Raw genomic sequence first — 18,862 nt, forward strand, 5'->3', positions numbered from 1 at the left:
ATTCCCCACAAATATGTGGGGGCACCAATTCTGTGGACTACCATATTTTGCATTGGTGTTGTGCTGAATTTCCAAGTGAGTTGGTCTTTGAATTATAGATTTTAGCAACTACTTCCCCCTCCTGCCAGCCCATTACAAATTTAGCTATGCCTCATTCATTATACCAGATAATTCTGTCTCATTGGCTTGATTCTCCCCCAACTCACAACTAAGAGACATTCTGAACAAAATTCATCACTGGGACTCCTATCCTGGGGCACAAAGGAAAGATTCAGTCCCCCATCCACAGTTGATGTCACTCATGATTTGCTTGTAAACCTGTTATATGAGATATGAGCACTTCCAGTGCCATCATTCCTGCATGATGTTTTGTGGGATTTGGGGGGAAGCTTTTGTAGACATGTGTAGATACGTTGCTGAACGCTTTCCCCAACTGGTAGCAATGTATGCAGGGAATTTCAGTAACAGCCTAGACTTCTCCCTTTCCCTGCCACCCATTAATGGTAGGTATACTTTTTTTAATGAGTTGTGATCTTTACAGAAGGATGTAAAGCCTGGATCCTCTTGCCCAAAACATAAAGTGACAGTTATGAAAATATCTAATACATCTTGAACAGTAAAGTAACTATCTTAAGCATTTCTGCTTCCGCCTTTTAGAACTCAGCAGAATACACAGATGTATTTTTATGCTGCTCTGCAAAGCTGGTTTTAAAAATATACCGCACATTAAAAAAGCAGTGTTCCCATATTTCTAAGAAGTGTAACATTCCAGCATCGGAGCAGTGACCATTTGTACACTAGGCTCTCAGCTTTGCCCTGACGTAAATACATTAATAACTTAAGAACCTAAATAAGCTGACATTGGTGAGGCCTCATCTGGAGTACTATGTCCAGTTTTGGGTCCCACACTGCAAGAAGGATGTGGAAAAATTGGAAACGTCCAGCAGAGGGCAACAAAAATGATTAGGGGACTGGAACACATGACTTATGAGGAGAGGCTGAGGGAACTGGGATTATTTAGTCTGCGGAAGAGAAGAATAAGGGGGGGATTTGATAGCTGCTTTCAACTACCTGAAAGGGGGTTCCAAAGAGGATTGATCTAGACTGTTCTCAGTGGTAGCAGATGACAGAACAAGGAGTAATGGTCTCAAGTTGCGGTGGGGGAGGTTTAAGTTGGATATTAGGAAAAACTTTTTCACTAGGAGGGTGGTGAAACACTGGAATGCGTTAACCTAGGGAGGTGGTGGAATCTCCTTCCTTAGAAGTTTTTAAGGTCAGGCTTGACAAAGCCCTGGCTGGGATGATTTAGTTGGGGATTGGTCCTGCTTTGAGTAGGGGGTTGGACTAGATGACCTCCTGAGGTCCCTTCTAACCCTGATAGTATACGATTCTATGATTCTATGATTTGATGTGACATACGTTAATGAGAAAGTATTACATGGCAGATAAACAGAAAGTTCTCATCTACGGTACAGTATATGATTTTTCATAGCATAAACAGATTGGGGAAAAGAACACGCTATCTATTTTCCCCCCAGAAAAATAACATCAGAAGATCAGAATGATAAGAAGATAGTTATATCACAGCACTGACAGACTTAGTGCAGAGCTGCCAAATATTCCCTCACATTAGGAAAAATATAGAGGACAGTGTGTAGGTTCCATTGCAGTGTTCCCATATTTCTAAGTGTAACATTCCAGCATCAGAGCAGTAACCATTTGTACACTAGGCTCTCAGCTTTGCCCTGACTTATATCATTACATCCATAAAAATCGTCAATAAGAACATCAATTCCTGCTGTAACGTATATGTGACAGTGGCTGAGCTTGCACTGCAGCCCCACGATAAGGCTCTCGGAAGATGTCTAAATATCCAGCTAACTCTAGATGTCAAGATAATTGGATTTTCCAAATTAAACCTTTATGCATGTTAATGTCAGGAAGGGTAGCCACAAAAGCTTCTGTCACCATTATGAAGAATTTGCAGCCATGCTGTCATTTTTCTTCTCCCATGTCTGTTAGGAGAGAGGCAAAATGGCAAAAGCTTCATTAAAGAAAAGTAGTTATATCATCTGCCGTGAAAAGTTGGCATAGGAAAGCTTTGTTTCTTGTAAATCTACCTGGTCGTTTTATGAGTTCTTGCCAAAATTTTAGAGGTTATTAAAGAGACAATGTAAGATTGTTTTGGCTAAAATTTAGGTTTCATTAAAAGATCTATGAAACTGCATATTTGTAGACATGATATAGGGTGTCTCTGATATATTTCCACAGAAGTCAGGTGGTCAGAGATAAACAGGATATGTGGTGTTCCTTCTGTTAAAGGAATATATATTTAAACCATTGGCTCTGTCTAGACAGAACTATTTGTTTGGGAATGTTTTTAGTTTAATTTGTTTTTAATTTTCATGATAGCAATGTAATCTTAAACATTCCTTTGATAAACCATGGAAATGTTGAACGTAAGAACGGCTATACTGGGTCAGACCAAAGGTCCATCTAGCCCAGTATCCTGTCTTCTGACAGTAGCCAATACCAGGTGCTTCAAAGGGAATGAACAGAACAGGTAATCCTCAAGTGATCCATCCCCTGTCACTCATTCCCAGCTTCTGGCAAACAGAGTCTAGGAACACCATCCTTGCCCATCTTGGCTAGTAGCCATTGATGGACCTATCCTCCATGAATGTATCTAGTTCTTTTTTGAATCCTGTTATAGTCTTTGCCTTCACAACGTCCTCTGGCAAGGAGTTCCACAGGCTAACTGTGTGTTGTGTGAAAAAATACTTCCTTCTGTTTGTTTTAAACTGCTGCTTTTTAATTTCATTTGGTGGCCCCTAGTTCTTGTGTTATGAGAAGGAGTAAATAACACTTCCTTATTTACTTTCTCCACATCAGTCATGATTTTATAGACTTCTATCATATCCCCACCTTAGTTGTCTCTTTTCCAACCTGAAAAGTGCCAGTCTTATTAATCTCTCCTCATACAGCAGCCATTCTATACCCCATGGGTATTTTTATTTCAGATTAAAAAGAATCAGTGATTCAATATCTGAGGTTGAAAATTTAAATACTCTGCTGCCTAATAATTACTCTACAGACTCTGTGATTTCACACAGTTCTAAAACAAGAGTTTTGGAAAAGATATAAACCCTCTTTCTTCAGGGCATGTCAACCACGGATTATAGGAGGAAAATGTTCCTGTGGGCGAGTTTTTTCATAACTTCCTATTAAAGAGTTTCTTGTACCTTCTCTGAAGCAATGGGTACCTGCCACTGTTCCTTCTAAGCTGTGCGCATGTGCGTGCCCACACAGATCTGAAACCCCGCGCACATGGTGAAACATTGCATGCACAACAACTTACACAGAAGTACAAACATTTGCACAGAAGAAATTTTTTGGGCACACGGCCTATCAAAAATTAGAGGGAACATTGGTACAGATTGGAGGGACTGGTCTTATCCAGTATAGCAATTCCTATGTTTCAATGCACTGCCGAAGAGGGTACTTTTGATTCATTGCAATGCTCAATACAGGCCTGATTCAATGTCCACTGAGTGAGAGTCTTTCCATTGACTTCAATGAGCACTACATCAAGCCCTGAGTGAGAGAGAATGGAAGCTCTGTTAGCTTGACTTGCCCCAAATCTGGGAGGTTTAGGGAGGAGAATGTTTGAAAATGTTTCAAATTTTTATAAAGAAAAAAAATGCATTCAAATTCATTGTGACTATATTCTAACTCTAGGTATACCCTGGCCATTTTATATATGTTTAGACATAAATATAGCAAGCCTGGACCAAAGGCCAAGAGATCCCAAACTCCTTCCTCTCTCCTTTTTTAAAAAAAAGAGGTGTACTTTTGGCACCTTAGAGACTAACAAATTTATTTGGGCATAAGCTTTCATGGGCTAAACCCCATTTTATCAGATGCATGGAGTGGAAAATATAGTAGGAAGATATATATATATACAGAGAACATGAAAAGATGGGGATTGCCGTACCAACTCTAATGAGACAAATCAATTAAGGTGGGCTATTATCAGCAGGAGAAAAAAACTTTTGTAGTGATAATCAGAATGGCCCATTTCAAACAGTTGACAAGAAGGTGTGAGTAACACTGGCGGGGGGGGGGGGGGGGGAGGAATTAGCATGGGGAAATAGTTTTTATTTTTGTAATGACCCATCCACTCCCAGTCTTTATTCAAACCTAATTTGATTGTGTCCAGTTTGCAAATTAATTCCAGTTCTGCAGTTTCTCATTGGAGTCCATGCATCTGATGAAGTGGGTTTTAGCCCTCGAAAGCTTATGCCCAAATAAATGTGTTAGTCTCTAAGGTGCCACAAGTACTCCTCATTCTTTTTGCTGATACAGACTAACACGGCTACCACTCTGAAACCTGTCTCCTTTTTAAAGGAAGTGGGAGCCCACCTGTCTGTGCGGGGACGCATGCTATGCTGCTGTCACCTCCTTCATCCCAATGCATTGTACATGGTAGGACAACATTAGTCCCAAGGGACTGGAATTCAGTGTGACCTGTGGGGAAGATGTTTATCATGGTGTTCACAGAAGTCCCAGATTTCACATTCTTCCATCTTTTTCTCTGAATTCCTTGGTGTTCTTTCCCCTCACCCACTTTTCTAATCCCACTGGGGTCAAAGAAGTACCAATGCCATCGTTGAGATGTCACTACAAATTGCTTGTGTCAGGCATGTGTGAAAATTCAGCAACGCCTTATATAGTGCATAGGGAGATGTCTCTGCCTACCTAGAGGGTGTCCACCTCCATCCTTATGCAAGGGTGTGACGTTATTGCCACTAGTGGTGTAAATCAGCATCATCCTCTCCCTGCTACCCCTCTGCAGAGCCCATCAAGAGGCATGAAGGCAGGAAACAGAATGACTTTCCCAATCCTGTTCTCCAGTGACCCAATCCAAAGTCCAGTGAAATAAATGGAAGTCTTTCCATTAACTTGAATGGGTACTGAATGGGCTCTAGGTGCACACGGAAAGAGGAATAACAATTGCTAGCATCTCATTCTCAGTGCCTAGACATGCCTGTAGATTTCTGTGCTGAAGTCTCCCTGAGCATATGGACTTCAGTGCATAAAGACTTCAGCAGAGAAATCTTCAGGGACCCCACTGCATAAAGTTTTCTGTTCCAAAGTTTTTATGTGCTGAAGTTTTTATGTCCTTAAAGATTTTAGCCCATAAAAATCCAAGGGGATAATAAAACAAATAGCAGCTACATGCAAGCTCAGGAGCTGGAGAAAAAAATTGCTCTTGGATAATAATAGGACCTTCAGTAGTAGTACTGACCAAAATCTAAGGAACTGTTTTTTCCCCTTTGAGTGATATTTTACCATATTGCACTCTGACCCAGTCCCTATCTGCAAACTGCACAGACTGTGTATGGGTACATGGTGGTGTAAAGGTTTTATTGCCATGATTTTGAATTGTTCTCAAGGCTGGTGAAGCCAAAAGTGAGTTATGCAAGTAAGTTCCACCAAAACCTCTACACCGCAGCATGCCACCATGCATTCCATTTAGACTACAAATTAGAAAATTGCTTTCTATAGCTTTATGGTTAAATGCTAATATGGGTGCCCAATATCAGCACAAAAATGCCAACCCCATTGAGTACTTGTATTAGAACTGTATGTTGTGTTGATTTTGTGTGTGCAAATAGCTGGGCTTCTGCTTTTTAAAAAATGTGTCTCTTGAAGACTTTATTGGTCCTATTTTTCATACTTCTTCATCTCTAAAGCCAGGTTTTGCAAATCCTAGAGTGATAGAAAAATTAGAGTTCATAAAACTAACATACAACATCTGAAAGAGCTTTCCTATAAATCATGATGTTGCTATTTTAAGGTCTACTATTTTTCAGCTTGCCAGAACTAGCCATGGCTACTGTAGATATATATCATGTAAATGTTATTATCTCATCTCACTAGAAGGAAACAGTCAGGGTACATCTACGCTGCAGAAAAAAAAAACAACTCTTAGCAGTGAGTCTCAGAGCCCTGGTAAACTGACCTGGAGCTAAACCTTACAGTGTAAACATTAGGGCTCAGGCTGAAGCCTGGGCTCCAAGACCCTCCCCATCCCCCCTGCTGAACTTCAGAGCCTGGGCTCTAAGCCGAACATGAATATATACCTGCTCCTTTTTAGCTCCATTGTGCAAGCCCCTCAAGCCAGAGTCATTTGACCCAGGCTCTGAGACACACCACCACTTTCTTTGCCGTGTAGACATATCCTTAGTGTCCCTATATCAGGTGGCTCATGGTATAACAGATATTTTAAACCTGTCACTGGTCCAAGACTGAATATTTCCCATTCTGGACTGCAGAGCAGGGTAATTTTCAATCCTGGCTTTTCCCTACTTCGTATTTAGGGTGAAAAGAAGGCAGGGTTTTGTTTTCTTTTCCATGTCTCAGAGGTTTGGAATGTTAGATGGATGAGTGGGCAGAGTGCAGGTGAGTAGGCTAACAGGACTTAATGAGCCCCAAATGCTACTCTAAATACCCAGCCTGAGTATTTTGGCAGGGCCCTGGAGAACTCCTCCAGGGCAAAAGGGAGAGGAGAAATCTATATGGCCCTTACATTCACAAACTGGGAGAAACAGACCAGAAGGTCCACTCAGCGGCAGCTCCTTGACACTGTGTCTTGCCTACCAAGAGTTGTGAGCATGATTGCATAGGCTGGTTCTATGGTTTTGGGCCCCACATTGCATAGGGGTTACAATTCCCTGCATAATGACAGGTTTCAGAGTAGCAGCCATGTTAGTCTGTATCCGTAAAAAGAAAAGGAGTGCTTGTGGCACCTTAGAGATACCAGGAAAGGTGAGCTATTACCAGCAGGAGAGCGGGCGGTGCGGAGGGGGGACCTTTTGTAGTGATAATCAAGGTGGGCCATTTCCAGCACTTTACAAAAACAGTAGGAGGGGAAATAAACAAGGGGAAATAGTCTTACTTTGTGTAATGACACATCCACTCACAGTCTTTATTCAAGCCTAAGTTAATTGTATCCAGTTTGCAAATTAATTCCAATTCAGCACTCTCTCGTTGGAGTCTGTTTTTGAAGTTTTTTTGTTGAAGAATTGCCACTTTTAGGTCTGTAATCAAGTGACCAAAGAAACTGAAGTGTTCTCCGACTGGTTTTTGAATGTTATAATTCTTGACGTCTAATTTGTGTCCATTTATTCTTTTACGTAGAGACTGTCCGGTTTGGCCAATGTATATGGCAGAGGGGCATTGCTGGCACATGATGGCATATATCGCAGGTGAACGAGCCTCTGATAGTGTGGCTGACGTGATTAGGCCCTATGATGGTGTCCCCTGAATAGATATGTGGACACAGTTGGCAACGGGCTTTGTTGCAAGGATAGCTTCCTGGGTTAGTGTTTTTGTTGTGTGGTATTCCTGGAGTCCTGTTTGACTCCATGCAGAGTGAAACTGCTCCATTTCTGCTGCTGTGAGGGCTCTCCATGTCAGCAAAGAGATGGAAGGATTTGGGCATAAGTGCAGTTAATTTCCTGGTTCCACATTATATTCCACATTATATTCTGTGATTGTATCAATTTATTTATGCAATGGGTATCATGACCATATATATGGTATTGTCATGCTATTGAGAGCATGTGTTTTCTCTATATAAAGTAGCCTATTTCTGAATTTTGCCTCCTTTTGAAAATGTTTATGAAGTGCAGACCCTCTGACTCTTAACCACATCCACAAACAAGTCATTTGTGAGACACTTTGTACAAAGGGAATAGATCTTTTCACTGGATCCAGTATTCTGTTACTGGAAGTAAATTGGTAGAATGACCTGCTTAAGGCCATTACAGAAAAGGACATTGATACGTCACTCGTCTCCTATTGCAGTCTTCCATTCCAGCCTAGCAGAAACAATTGTCTGTTGAGCATATCTCACATATATGCTCATTATTTCCTGGGCAATTTTATATCACTGAGGAATGACTTCAACAGCTGAAGTAAGATCCATTTGGTCTGTCAGTAAAACAGCTCAGTTCAAAAACTGAGATTTTCAGTGATTCACTTCAATATAGTGTGATGTGAGGGCTATTTCCTGTTAGAATATGCAAATCTGTCTCTTTATGCTTTTTCTTTGTGATTGTCTCCACTAACCTTGTGTTAGGTGAACGATTACACATAAACAAAGTTATACTGAAGAAATGTTTCAGTGTTCCAAATTTTATTGAAGCTTTGTTGACATTAGGGAAAATGCAACATATGTCTGTAATGGGTGCAGCTGAATCAGTGTTGAACATGATTTAACAAAACGTGCAAATCAGAATGCACTGTGTTCAGTGCTGTTTCAGAAACTGGTTAAATCCTGCCTATGCAGGGGCAGTAATAATGCTGAGCAAGATTAGTTCTGATCGATGTTGGCAGTTTACCCCAGCTGAGGACCAGATAAACTGTGGCGTGATGTCATTTTACTCTGGTAGTCCATTTAGGGTGAAATTCACCTCTGTTCAGGAAGCCAACATAATGTACCATTTAGCCCTATTTTAAGGGTTTACATGATGCATACACCTTGTGCTGGCCCTCTCCACAAGCATGAATTTCACTCTTTATGCAAACTATGTATAGATTTAATATTTTAAGGCTAACATTCCATACAGCCCCAGTACTTGATTCATGCCACCCAAAGGATAATGTAAATGTAGAGTATTGCTTAACCAGCTCCCAAATAATGAATAAAATTTCAGGTGGAAGGATGTGACCTTCAGAGAACATGGAATCAATTTGGTCTTTTTAACTTGAAGATAATTTATCTAATACTTTTCTCCCCACTGAAGACATAGACTCACTGCACTGAATGTTGTTTAAAAATGCTTTTTTTACATTAAATTGAGTTTCTGAGCATGAGATAGGCAATGTTTTCTGGAACTAATTTGAATTCCTCTCTAATTAATATTCAAGACCAAAATATGTTATCTTTGCATGACTGTGCAATTATTAAAGGGAAAAATATCAGCTGTGATGTCAATTATTTTTCTTTCCCTCACATACTTTTTTTTTTTAATGGTAGCTCACTTTTTAACAGCACAGTATATATCATTTCTCCCCCTTTATTTTAGGCTATGATTGAAGAAGCCATCACCAGGGAGGAATCTTTTTCAGTTATGTACACACCATTTGCAACAAAAGCAAAGGCTGACAAAACAGACAAGATGAAGGCAGCTTTTGCTAAAAAGCACCCTGATTATGTGGAATACATATACACAGGTAAGAGTGGATTTCACATCTTCAAGTGGCATTGGACCTCATTGTATTGTGTGTTTGTAGCTGACTTTGAGTTTGATTTGTGGGTGGTTGGGGGCCGGATCCCACAAATTCTTACTCTCACATGGGGTGAAATTCACCCCTGAGCAGAGGGCCAACATATGATCTATGTAGCACTTAAGTCCTCAAACACAATGTAAGGGAGGCGTAGCTTTGTACTGACACCCTGCCCAAGGGTGAATTGTACCCATGATGCCTCGAAGCATCATTCTTTAACTTCCATTATTGCAGCAAAGCTTTCGTTGTACATTGGGCTTTGTCGTGTGCTCTGAAGATTATCAGATTTGGGCTCACCCTAACCTCTGGTCAAGAGCCCCTCTGCTGCAGATGCTCTGCGGCTGCTTCTTACTGGTCTCCCCCACCAGGGGCAATAATGATTGATCATTCCCAATGGTCATGAATGGGTAGCCCGGTTTCATTCAGATCCAGGACCCTGAGTAAGACCCAGAAGTGAATGGGGATCCAGTGGAGGGCATTGAGTTTTGGTGTGAACAGGGGAATCTTCTGTGTGACCACTATTGTCCCCTGCTGGTTGAGCAAGTTAAATTAGCCTTTTCCTGAGTTGATAAGCACTTAGATCGCAATCCTAATCCCAGAAGGAAAGTGGATGATGGGCTAAGGCATGTCTTGTCATCATTGCTAACTGAGTTTACTTGGAGCAGTGATGACTATGAGAAGACCCTAAGGCGTCACACTATAGTGATGACTGAGGATCAGACAGAGGGAGAGGTAAGTTTCTCACTATGTCGAATTGCTTGAGGACATTTGCTCCCATTACAAGAACCCACACTATAGCTGATGCTTTGTGGGCAGTTCTAGCAGAATGCTCTAGGAGACTGAAATACTCTTTAATTCCTAGAGGTATTGCCCTAGGTCAGAGCTGAGACTTATTGATTGGGCTATATGACTATACCACTTTCTATGAAATACCAGCTCTGTGAATAATGACTTCATCCTTCAGGGCAATCAATATGGAACCTTTCAGGAGCACTGAAAACTTCCTTGTTAAAAAAACAAATAGTTTGTTAGACTAGTAAGTCCAAGCACTGACAACAAAGTCATGTAAGTATTGTACACAACTAAGCACATTTATTTTGTTCATTTTATGTCTTGTTTTAAAAATGTCACTGTAAAGACAGATCACCTTGATTTTACAAGTTGAAGAACATCCCTACATGTGTGGTGGTATTTTTTTTAAATAGAGAAAATAGAGACTTGTTATTTGTCATGGAGGTTATAAAGTAGCTGTCTTCTGTTTACTTGCTGATGTGAATTTGTGGAGAACTTCCAGGGAACAAAAGTATTTGGCATTAAGAGGAGTATAATATAAAACTCCCTGAACTTGACTGAAAAGGAGACAAACTCATACCTCATAGAATCCCGTCTCCCCCAAACAATACAGAGAGAGGGTGGGATTTTCAAAAGTACGTACGTGACATAGGAGGATAAGTTGCTTGGAAAGTCAATAGGATTTGTGTGCCTAAATCACATAGGCATTCTGAAAATGTCACCCTTAATTTTTAATTTCTTTCACTACTACACCCAAGGAAAGAAAAAAAGATAAAGAGGAGGGGAAAGGGAGAGCACCTGATTATAGACCATTTTAATCAATTATTTTGCTTATAAATAAAGCTAATGGACCCAGTTCTGGCCTCAGATGCATAGTTATATAACCCATTAGACTTCAGTGGAGTCACCCATTAGACTTCTGTTTGACACTGGTGTAACTGAGAGCAGAATTTGGCTCATTGACTTCTCTGGGAATTGTCCTGTGTATCTGAGGTCATAATTGGGTCCATTGTGTGCAACTTTCTGTGTAATACAAGTAAAAAAAACAGTTAAAATGCTAGTTAAAAACATGCTAAAAGATTTAGCATGGCTTGTTTTATTTTGTTTGCTTTTGTGACTGTAATGATGGTGAAGGATTCTGAACTTACAGCTCTGGAGTTTGCAGCCCTCATATGTTTACAGAACAGGTAAAGCACAGGCAGTGCTGCAGTGCAAGCTTCTCCACCAATATGCCCCGTTTCTGACCTGCAGGGAGCACCCTCTAAGGCTGAGAACTTAGGACAAGGATGGAAAAATTAACTGTCACTAGATGCTCTGCTGAGGCAGCTGACAAGGGTAACAGCTAGCGCCAACTGTGGTGGTGTTGTTTGTGACTTTTCTATTCAGAACTGGACTGAGACCCCCAAGCCATTTCACTTAGTTCATCGAAGAGCTTTCAGCTAGTGCCTGTCATAGTTCAAGGCAATTGCACCTTATGGACCAGCAAGGACACCCACTCTAGGCTCCTGGCTCTTCAGCCATCACCTCTCTGAGGTAGAGACTGGCATCTCTCTCTCTCCTGACCAGGGGGTTTCCAGACAGCATAGTCCCCTGTCTACACTGTGAGTTCCCCAACAAGCCAGATGGCCTATACAGCCAGTATCTGCAGGTTGCTTTCTCTCTGGGGAAATTGCCCTTTGTTGTAAGTTTCCACAAAGCCCTTTCTGAGTAGCACAGTTATTCTTAAGGTGAAAGCATAACAGAGAAAAACGTATTAAAAAAAAAAAGAACCTACACACATCCTAATCTAACCAGAGATCACCCCCAACTTCAACAAAGGCTCTGGTAGATGATCAGTCCTTCAAACCTCACTCAGGGGTTTCTCTGTGGTTACAAGTTCATAACAGCTTTTCCTCAGAACAAAAACATAAGTTATCCTTTCCTTTATACATCTTGGAACTTTGATATTCAGGGACTGGGAATAGGTAATCAGTCAGATACAATGGTTCTCTCCTCAGGGTGTATCTTTGAAAGATTGCGTCCAAAAGTGAGAATTTGCATTTACCTCCCCCCAGGTATTTCCTAGGAGACCCATTTAACTTTGTTTGTCCCGAATGTTCCTTCTTGTCTGGCACATTGTTTAAAATAGTCTATTGAAGCAAATAAAATTTCCCAGGGTTTGGATTGTCCCCTAAAGAAGTTACATACAATCCCACAATAATACATAAACTTTGAATTTGTAATACACTTGACTGTAAAGCTATTTAAACTTAATTCAGTAAGATCTCCCAAAGATATTGCAGGAAATTGCCATATCTATCACTGCCAGATTTTCCATCACTGCCAGATTGGCACAGGTCTGAACTTATGACCTGAAAGTGAGAGTCTCCATACCCCTCATCTCTGGGATTTAAAATGTGAACTAAACCACTTCTGTGAAAATACAGTTTGAAATACTTGCTCTATTATTATTAACTGGTTAGTTAAAATAACCTTAATCACGAATTTCAGTAACATTCATTCATCCAAATCTTGGTTCAAGTTTTGACTTATTGTAAGGATGTATTATACTGAATTTCTCCACAAGTTTTCCTTTGTTCCATGGGAAGAAAAGGAGGTATATTTTTAATTTCAAATGCACAATACAGTCTATTTTAAACTTTTGAATCCATCAGAGGCAGAAAGCTTTTAGAATATAGGTAGGGCTTTTAAGAGCAACAATTGCAAACCCCTAGCATCCTATTAAAAGCTACATAGAACTTCAGCAGGTAGAATTTTATAATTTCTGGCTGTTAACCACCTGTTAAGTAAACTCTGTATATAGAAATGAGATAAAAAGAATGGAATGGTATAGCACAAAATTAGATCATTTAAAATATTTTCACACATCCAGAATGTGCATACATTCAGAGTAAAGTGTATGAGTAAAACAACGACTCTACCAAATAGAACACATTTTGGGTCACCTCAGTGAAACTCAGTAGTTACTCTAGCAAAGTTAATGGAGATCTATTGGCATAATACTTGGGGAAGAGGAATATCTTGCTCACTGTATTTTATTTTTGTGCTGGTAAGCCCAGTGAGCAGTGAATGGGATCCTCTATCATTATCTCACTATATTAGTGGGCATCTTAAAAGTAGAGCTGGTTGAAAATACAATAACATTTTTGTGAATATTGTCACTAAAATTTCATCCTGCTTTTTGTGCAGGATGGTGGTGTTTGAGGTTTTTGTCTTTGTTTTGTTAAAAGTAAAAATTTCAACAACAAATGTTGAAATATTAAATTTAGGATTTTTTGATGAGCTATTCAAAAAATTAGACAAAATTTTCAAGAAAATTTTTACCATTTTTTCCGTGAAATTTTACATTTCAACAAAAAAATTCATCAACATTCAGAATTTCAAAAACTACTTACACCTATGCCTTGGCACTGGACATGTTTAAGGGGTTTCTCTGGTCACTTGTTTTGGTGGGTGTTTTATGTTAAATTCAATAGACTGCAGTACTCTTTTAGCTCTTTTCTTTTTCAAGCGAGGAGCTAAAATTTGAGAGGCACTAACGTAAGCCCTCAAGAAAAAGCAAGGGTGCAAAATGCTATCACTATCCTGTTCCAGATCCCCATGGACTTCACATCTTACCACAGACAGCAGATTGGGCTTCTTTGCCTCCCCAACAATATTTGTTGACGCTGGGTTTCAAAAACAAAGACGTCGGGAAATTCTTGGAAAAGATGTCAAGTAAAAAGCTGCCATCCTTTTCAGGTATGCATTGCTGATTTGCCTAGTAGTTTGAATGCAATGGGGTTTGTCACCTGCAAGGGAAGAGGACTGGTTGAGACACAGACCAAGGAACTATGCTAAAGCACAGGCCACAGTGGGCATGTCTACTCTGTCATGCAACCAGACAACCATTCACCTCCTCCCCATCCTGTATTTGTAGGCGCTTGTCACTCCTCCCCACTGTCCACTCACTTCCCTCCCCCTCCCCCCACTCTATCTATGTAGACATTTGTCACTGTGTTTGCCAATTGCCAGTGCAGGCAGATATTCACTTTAAATGATTTACTTGGCTGTAGAGAGGAAGGAGATCTTGTGATTATGGTGTTACCCTGTGACTTAGGAGATGAGAGTTCAATTCCCCGCTCCCGCCAAAGTTCCTTAGGCAAATTGCTTAATTTCTGTGTGCCACAGTTCCCCATGTGTTATTAGCACTGCTCTACCTCACAGAGGTGTAGTGAAGATAAATGCAGTAAAGATTGTGGGATGCTCAGTTACTCTTAGAAAACTTTAGGTGTCCTGAAAGCACATGTGTTACAGTAATCTTTGGAGACCAGTCATCTCATCTATCTGTGAGGCTAAAAATCAGTCATCTCACAGAGGTGTTGTGAGGCCCAATTAATTAATATTTCAAATGGAAAACACTGTAGGAGTGCAAAGTAGTATTAAATTTATTATTATTATTATTATTTATTTGATTATTATTATTGGTGGTACCTAGAGACGCCAGCCAAGAATGGGGCCCCATCGTGGTAGGCACTGTACAAATGTAGAGTAAGAAACAGTCCCTGCCCCAAAGAATTTAACAATCTAATTAGATAACACAGACAAAAGGGTGGGAGGAATAATGTGATGGTTGGCAAATGTCACATCAGTGCCATGATTTTTTTGTGTTTGGTTGATTTATTTGTATCTTTTAATTTTTTTGGAAGGAAGGTTTTGTTGGAAGGGGATTAGCTAAAGAGAAACAAAGGAAGGTAGAGAGAACATTGAAGGGAGGGTATAGTGTATAGCAGGTGTGGCCAAACTGTGGCTTGTGAGTTCATGCAGCTCTTTTACAGTTAAAGTGTGGCTTGCGGTGCTCCCCACGCACCACCAATTCTCCGCCTACAAGACTGGATGGGCGGGAACTCGAGGCTTCTGACCTGCAGAGGGGTGGTGGGACCGGGGCTTCTACCCTGCAGGGAGGGGGACCTAAGGTGTTTAGCCCCTCACCCCAGTGGGTGCCACCCCACAGGGCAGGTTGTGCATGTCTTGCAGCTCTCAAACTTCTTAGAATTATAGTAAGCGGCTCAGTGGGTCAGTAAATTTGGCCACTCCTGGTGTATAGGAATAGGGTAGTATTCCGTTAAATAGTTTGTAATCCCTGAGTGGTGCTCACATATTTTTAGAAGCATGAGAAACCAGCCAGAGCAGCAGTATGTACGTAGGTAGGCCTTGCATGTTTGTATTTATTGAGCAAATGCAGTTATTTGGTACCCAACGGTGCCCCAGTGGTTCTGTCATATTATTGTTGTGCAAAGAGCAAAAGATTCAACAATGGAGGGGAGTAAGGAAAAAGGAGGGAAGAAAGGGAGCATGAAAGGCAGAGGGAGTGAGGCTGAAGTATAGACACAGTGAAGGAAGGGGGTGGTAGTAAACATCCAACCAGCTCAGGCGGGAGAATGACCAGATTAAAAACTGGAATAAAATAAAGCAACCAGCTTACTTTCTCTGCTCCTGACAGCTGAGTGTCTGGGTGGCTTTTCCCAGCAAGTTGACACTTCCCCGAGCCCACATGGTTTGCTAAATCCCCTACAGAATACTTTGTTTGAAAGGTGCACTGTGCACTGGTATGATCAAAAACAATATCAAGGTTTACTATTTCATTTCTTAGAACACAGAGCTCCTTTTAGTCCTCTTACAAGAGAAGAATCAGTAACACACTTGGAGACCATAGGGAAAAAGATCTTGCCAATAATGGATTTTATCAGAGGCACCAAATTAACTGTGGGTATAGATTCTACTTTATAGAATGCAGTGAATGAAGTAATAGAGGTTTGTGTATATGTGATGATTAAGATGTGTTTTGTTGATGTCTTTTATTCTGTTGTTTCAGACAGATATTTAAATGATTCTGTAATTTGAGAAACAAGAAAATATTTTTAGTTAGTGGTTCTTTGATGTGTGGCAAACTAGGCAAGTATGTTTGCAAAGCAATCAGCTGACTTCAACAGAACCCTGTGCTGGGACATCTACAGTGCAATTTTATAGCCCCGCAGCCCAAGTCCTGCAAGTCTGAGTCAGCTGATATGGGCCAACCATGAGTGTTTCATTGTAGTGTAGACATACTCTTAGATTCAATTCCAACCTAGGCTCTACATAGGGAAGTAAGTGAAATTACTTTCAAATCTGAGACAGACATATTGTAGATATATTAGCATATTCCACACTGTACTTTTTACTGTAATGTACACAGCTTTTTATCACTTTGGCTTTTGATTAGCACAAAAGGTCAAAAATGAAATTTGCATGTAGACTAGACTATTTTAATGCAATTCTTAAATTGTTCTCCAGAAAATAAGTGGAAGAACCTCTCCTCAACAGACTACAAATGCTAATGTTAACATTTTTCCCCTAGCAATAACAGTTTTCTAGTTATCTGTGTCTTGGAAAAATCAGAGGCATTTCCTCATCAGGTGTTTTAGCAAATGACAGAATTAATATTCTTACTGTCTGACAGTAGGTAGGAGGTTGACAAAACTGCTACTTAGCAACCTCTATCAAATGAAAAACATTAGCTAAAATCTTCGAGAAATTATATCTTCTTCACTCTGACAGTAATAAGTAAACAGACAATAAAGGACAGATCTCACAAAACTCAGTGGGAGGTGAAGGTGCTCAGCACCTTGCAGAAATGGACCCTAATAAAACATTCTTAGCTCAGTATGACAAAGGTGAAGGAGTCTCATGGCACAGATCCCAAAAGAAATGTCTTTTTGTTTTCAGTGTTAACGTGCCTCTTTGAATTCATCTGTCCTTGACCATTCTCTGACTGACCCAAATCCCCTTCTAACTGGTGTGCAGGCTGATTTGAAATGCACTACTTTAAGAAAGTACATTATGTGTTACTGATGTGCTTGTGCATCTTTAGCATAAAAAAATCCTAAAGTCTATTTAGACAACTTTGATGCTTCCAAGGATGGAATCCTGGCCCCTTTGAAGTTAATGGCAAAATTCCTATTGACTTCAGTGGGAGCAGGATTTCATCCCAAGTTTTAGAACATATGAATGGCCATACTGGGTCAGACCAATGGTCCATCTAATCCAGTATCCTGTCTTCCAACAGTGGTCAATGCCAGATGCTTCCAAGGTAATGAACAGAGCAGGGCAATCAAGTGATCCATCCTCTGTCATACAGTCCCAGTTTCTGGCAGTCAGAGGCTTAGGATACCCAGAGCAAGGGGTTGCATCCCTGACCATCTTGGCTAATAGCTATTGATGGGCTTATCCTCCATTAGTTTATCTAATTCTTTTTTGAACCCAGTTATACTTTTGCCCTTCACAGCATTCCCTGGTGATGAATTCTACAGGTTTACTGTACATCATGTGAAGTACTTCCTTGTGTTTGTTTTAAATGTGCTGCCTAATATTTTCATTGGATAACCCTTGGTTCCAGTTCTAATATATCTTTTTTGAGATGGGGTGACAAGAACTGCATGCAGTATTAAAGGTCTAGGTGTACCATGGATTTATGCAGTGGCATTATATTTTCTGTCTTATTATCTAGCCTTTTGTAATGATTCCTAACATTCTGTTTGCTGTTTTGACTGCCCCTGCACATTGAGGGGATGTTTTCAGAGAACTATCTCTGAAGTATGTAATGTTACCATTCTTCTCTAAGACCTTCATATAAAACCTTATGGAAACATACCTGGGTCCAAAATGAGCCGTTCTTTTTAAGTAACAAATCTTAGGAACTGTCCCAGAATAAATTGTCAGTAGAGGAGGTTTTGGAACAAATTGATAAATCAAACAATAATAAGTCCCTAGAACCAGATGATATTCACCCAAGAGTTGTGGTGGAACTCAAATATAAAATTGCAGAATTACTAACTATAGTATGTAACCTATTGCTTAAATCAGCCTCTATACCAGATGACTGGAGGATAGCTAATGTGAAGTCAATCTTTAAAAAAGGCTCCAGATGTGATCCTGGCAATTACAGGCCAGTAAGCCTTAGCTTCAGTACCAGGCAAATATGTTTCTCCATTTCTAGTCTATCCTGGAAATGAATTTGTGGAAACAAGGCTAGATGGTCTCAATAGAAAAGTTTCACATTTGAGATCTTGGTATAGGGGATGCAAGAGAAAAGATGCAATCAACCAACATAAGAGACAGGATTAGTAGAAAATGTGGTAGGGTTATCTGAGTTTATGAGCCAGATACTCAGCTGGTGTGAATTGGCATAGCTCCATAGACTTCAATAGAGCAATGCCAATTTACAACAGCTATGGATCCATCCCTGTGATTTTAAAATGACTGTTCTTGCTGAGATGGATACCAGCTGAGGAACTCCAAAATAGATGTGGTGATCTCCTGCCCCTATTGAAATCAGGGGCAAAACTTCAATTCACTTCAGCAAGACCAGGATTTCACCCATGAAGTTTTGATGAGACCTCCCTGAATGCAACTTAACTTTACAAGAAGCAGAATTTTAAGTGGACTTAGTAAGACATATTCATATAGATTCTAAACCAGCAGCCACTTTACCAGGAGGTCATATGTAGGGGCTTTGTTAGAAGAGAGAAAAACCTGACACAAAACTAATTATCATTGATTTAGAACCAGCAGCTGCCAATCTTGCACAAAAATATAAAGATGCAGGCATATATTATTGTGGGAGGGACTGTTTTCCTTCCCTTCAGTTTTCTTAATGCAGAATGATCCTGACAACGTAGCACCCTGACCAAAAAATCAGATTACAAAGCAAGCTAGACCTAACAGAACAGAGCAAGGTCTATTCTGCTAGCCCTGA

The 18,862-nt window shown here is 40.3% G+C and overlaps 1 protein-coding gene across 1 annotated transcript in view; it reads left to right on the forward strand.

The window, feature by feature from the left end:
• SPATA16 (spermatogenesis associated 16) overlaps positions 1 to 18,862 on the forward strand; it is a 113,289-nt gene that overhangs the window by 65,283 nt on the left and 29,144 nt on the right. Inside the window, exons 5-7 of the mRNA XM_038416418.2 lie at positions 9,096 to 9,243; positions 13,684 to 13,830; positions 15,722 to 15,834. Of these exons, the coding sequence (XP_038272346.1) occupies positions 9,096 to 9,243; positions 13,684 to 13,830; positions 15,722 to 15,834 (408 nt within the window). The remainder of the gene's footprint in view (positions 1 to 9,095; positions 9,244 to 13,683; positions 13,831 to 15,721; positions 15,835 to 18,862) is intronic.

This window comes from Dermochelys coriacea, chromosome 9, assembly GCF_009764565.3.
Source record: "Dermochelys coriacea isolate rDerCor1 chromosome 9, rDerCor1.pri.v4, whole genome shotgun sequence".
Lineage (NCBI taxonomy): Eukaryota > Metazoa > Chordata > Testudines > Dermochelyidae > Dermochelys > Dermochelys coriacea.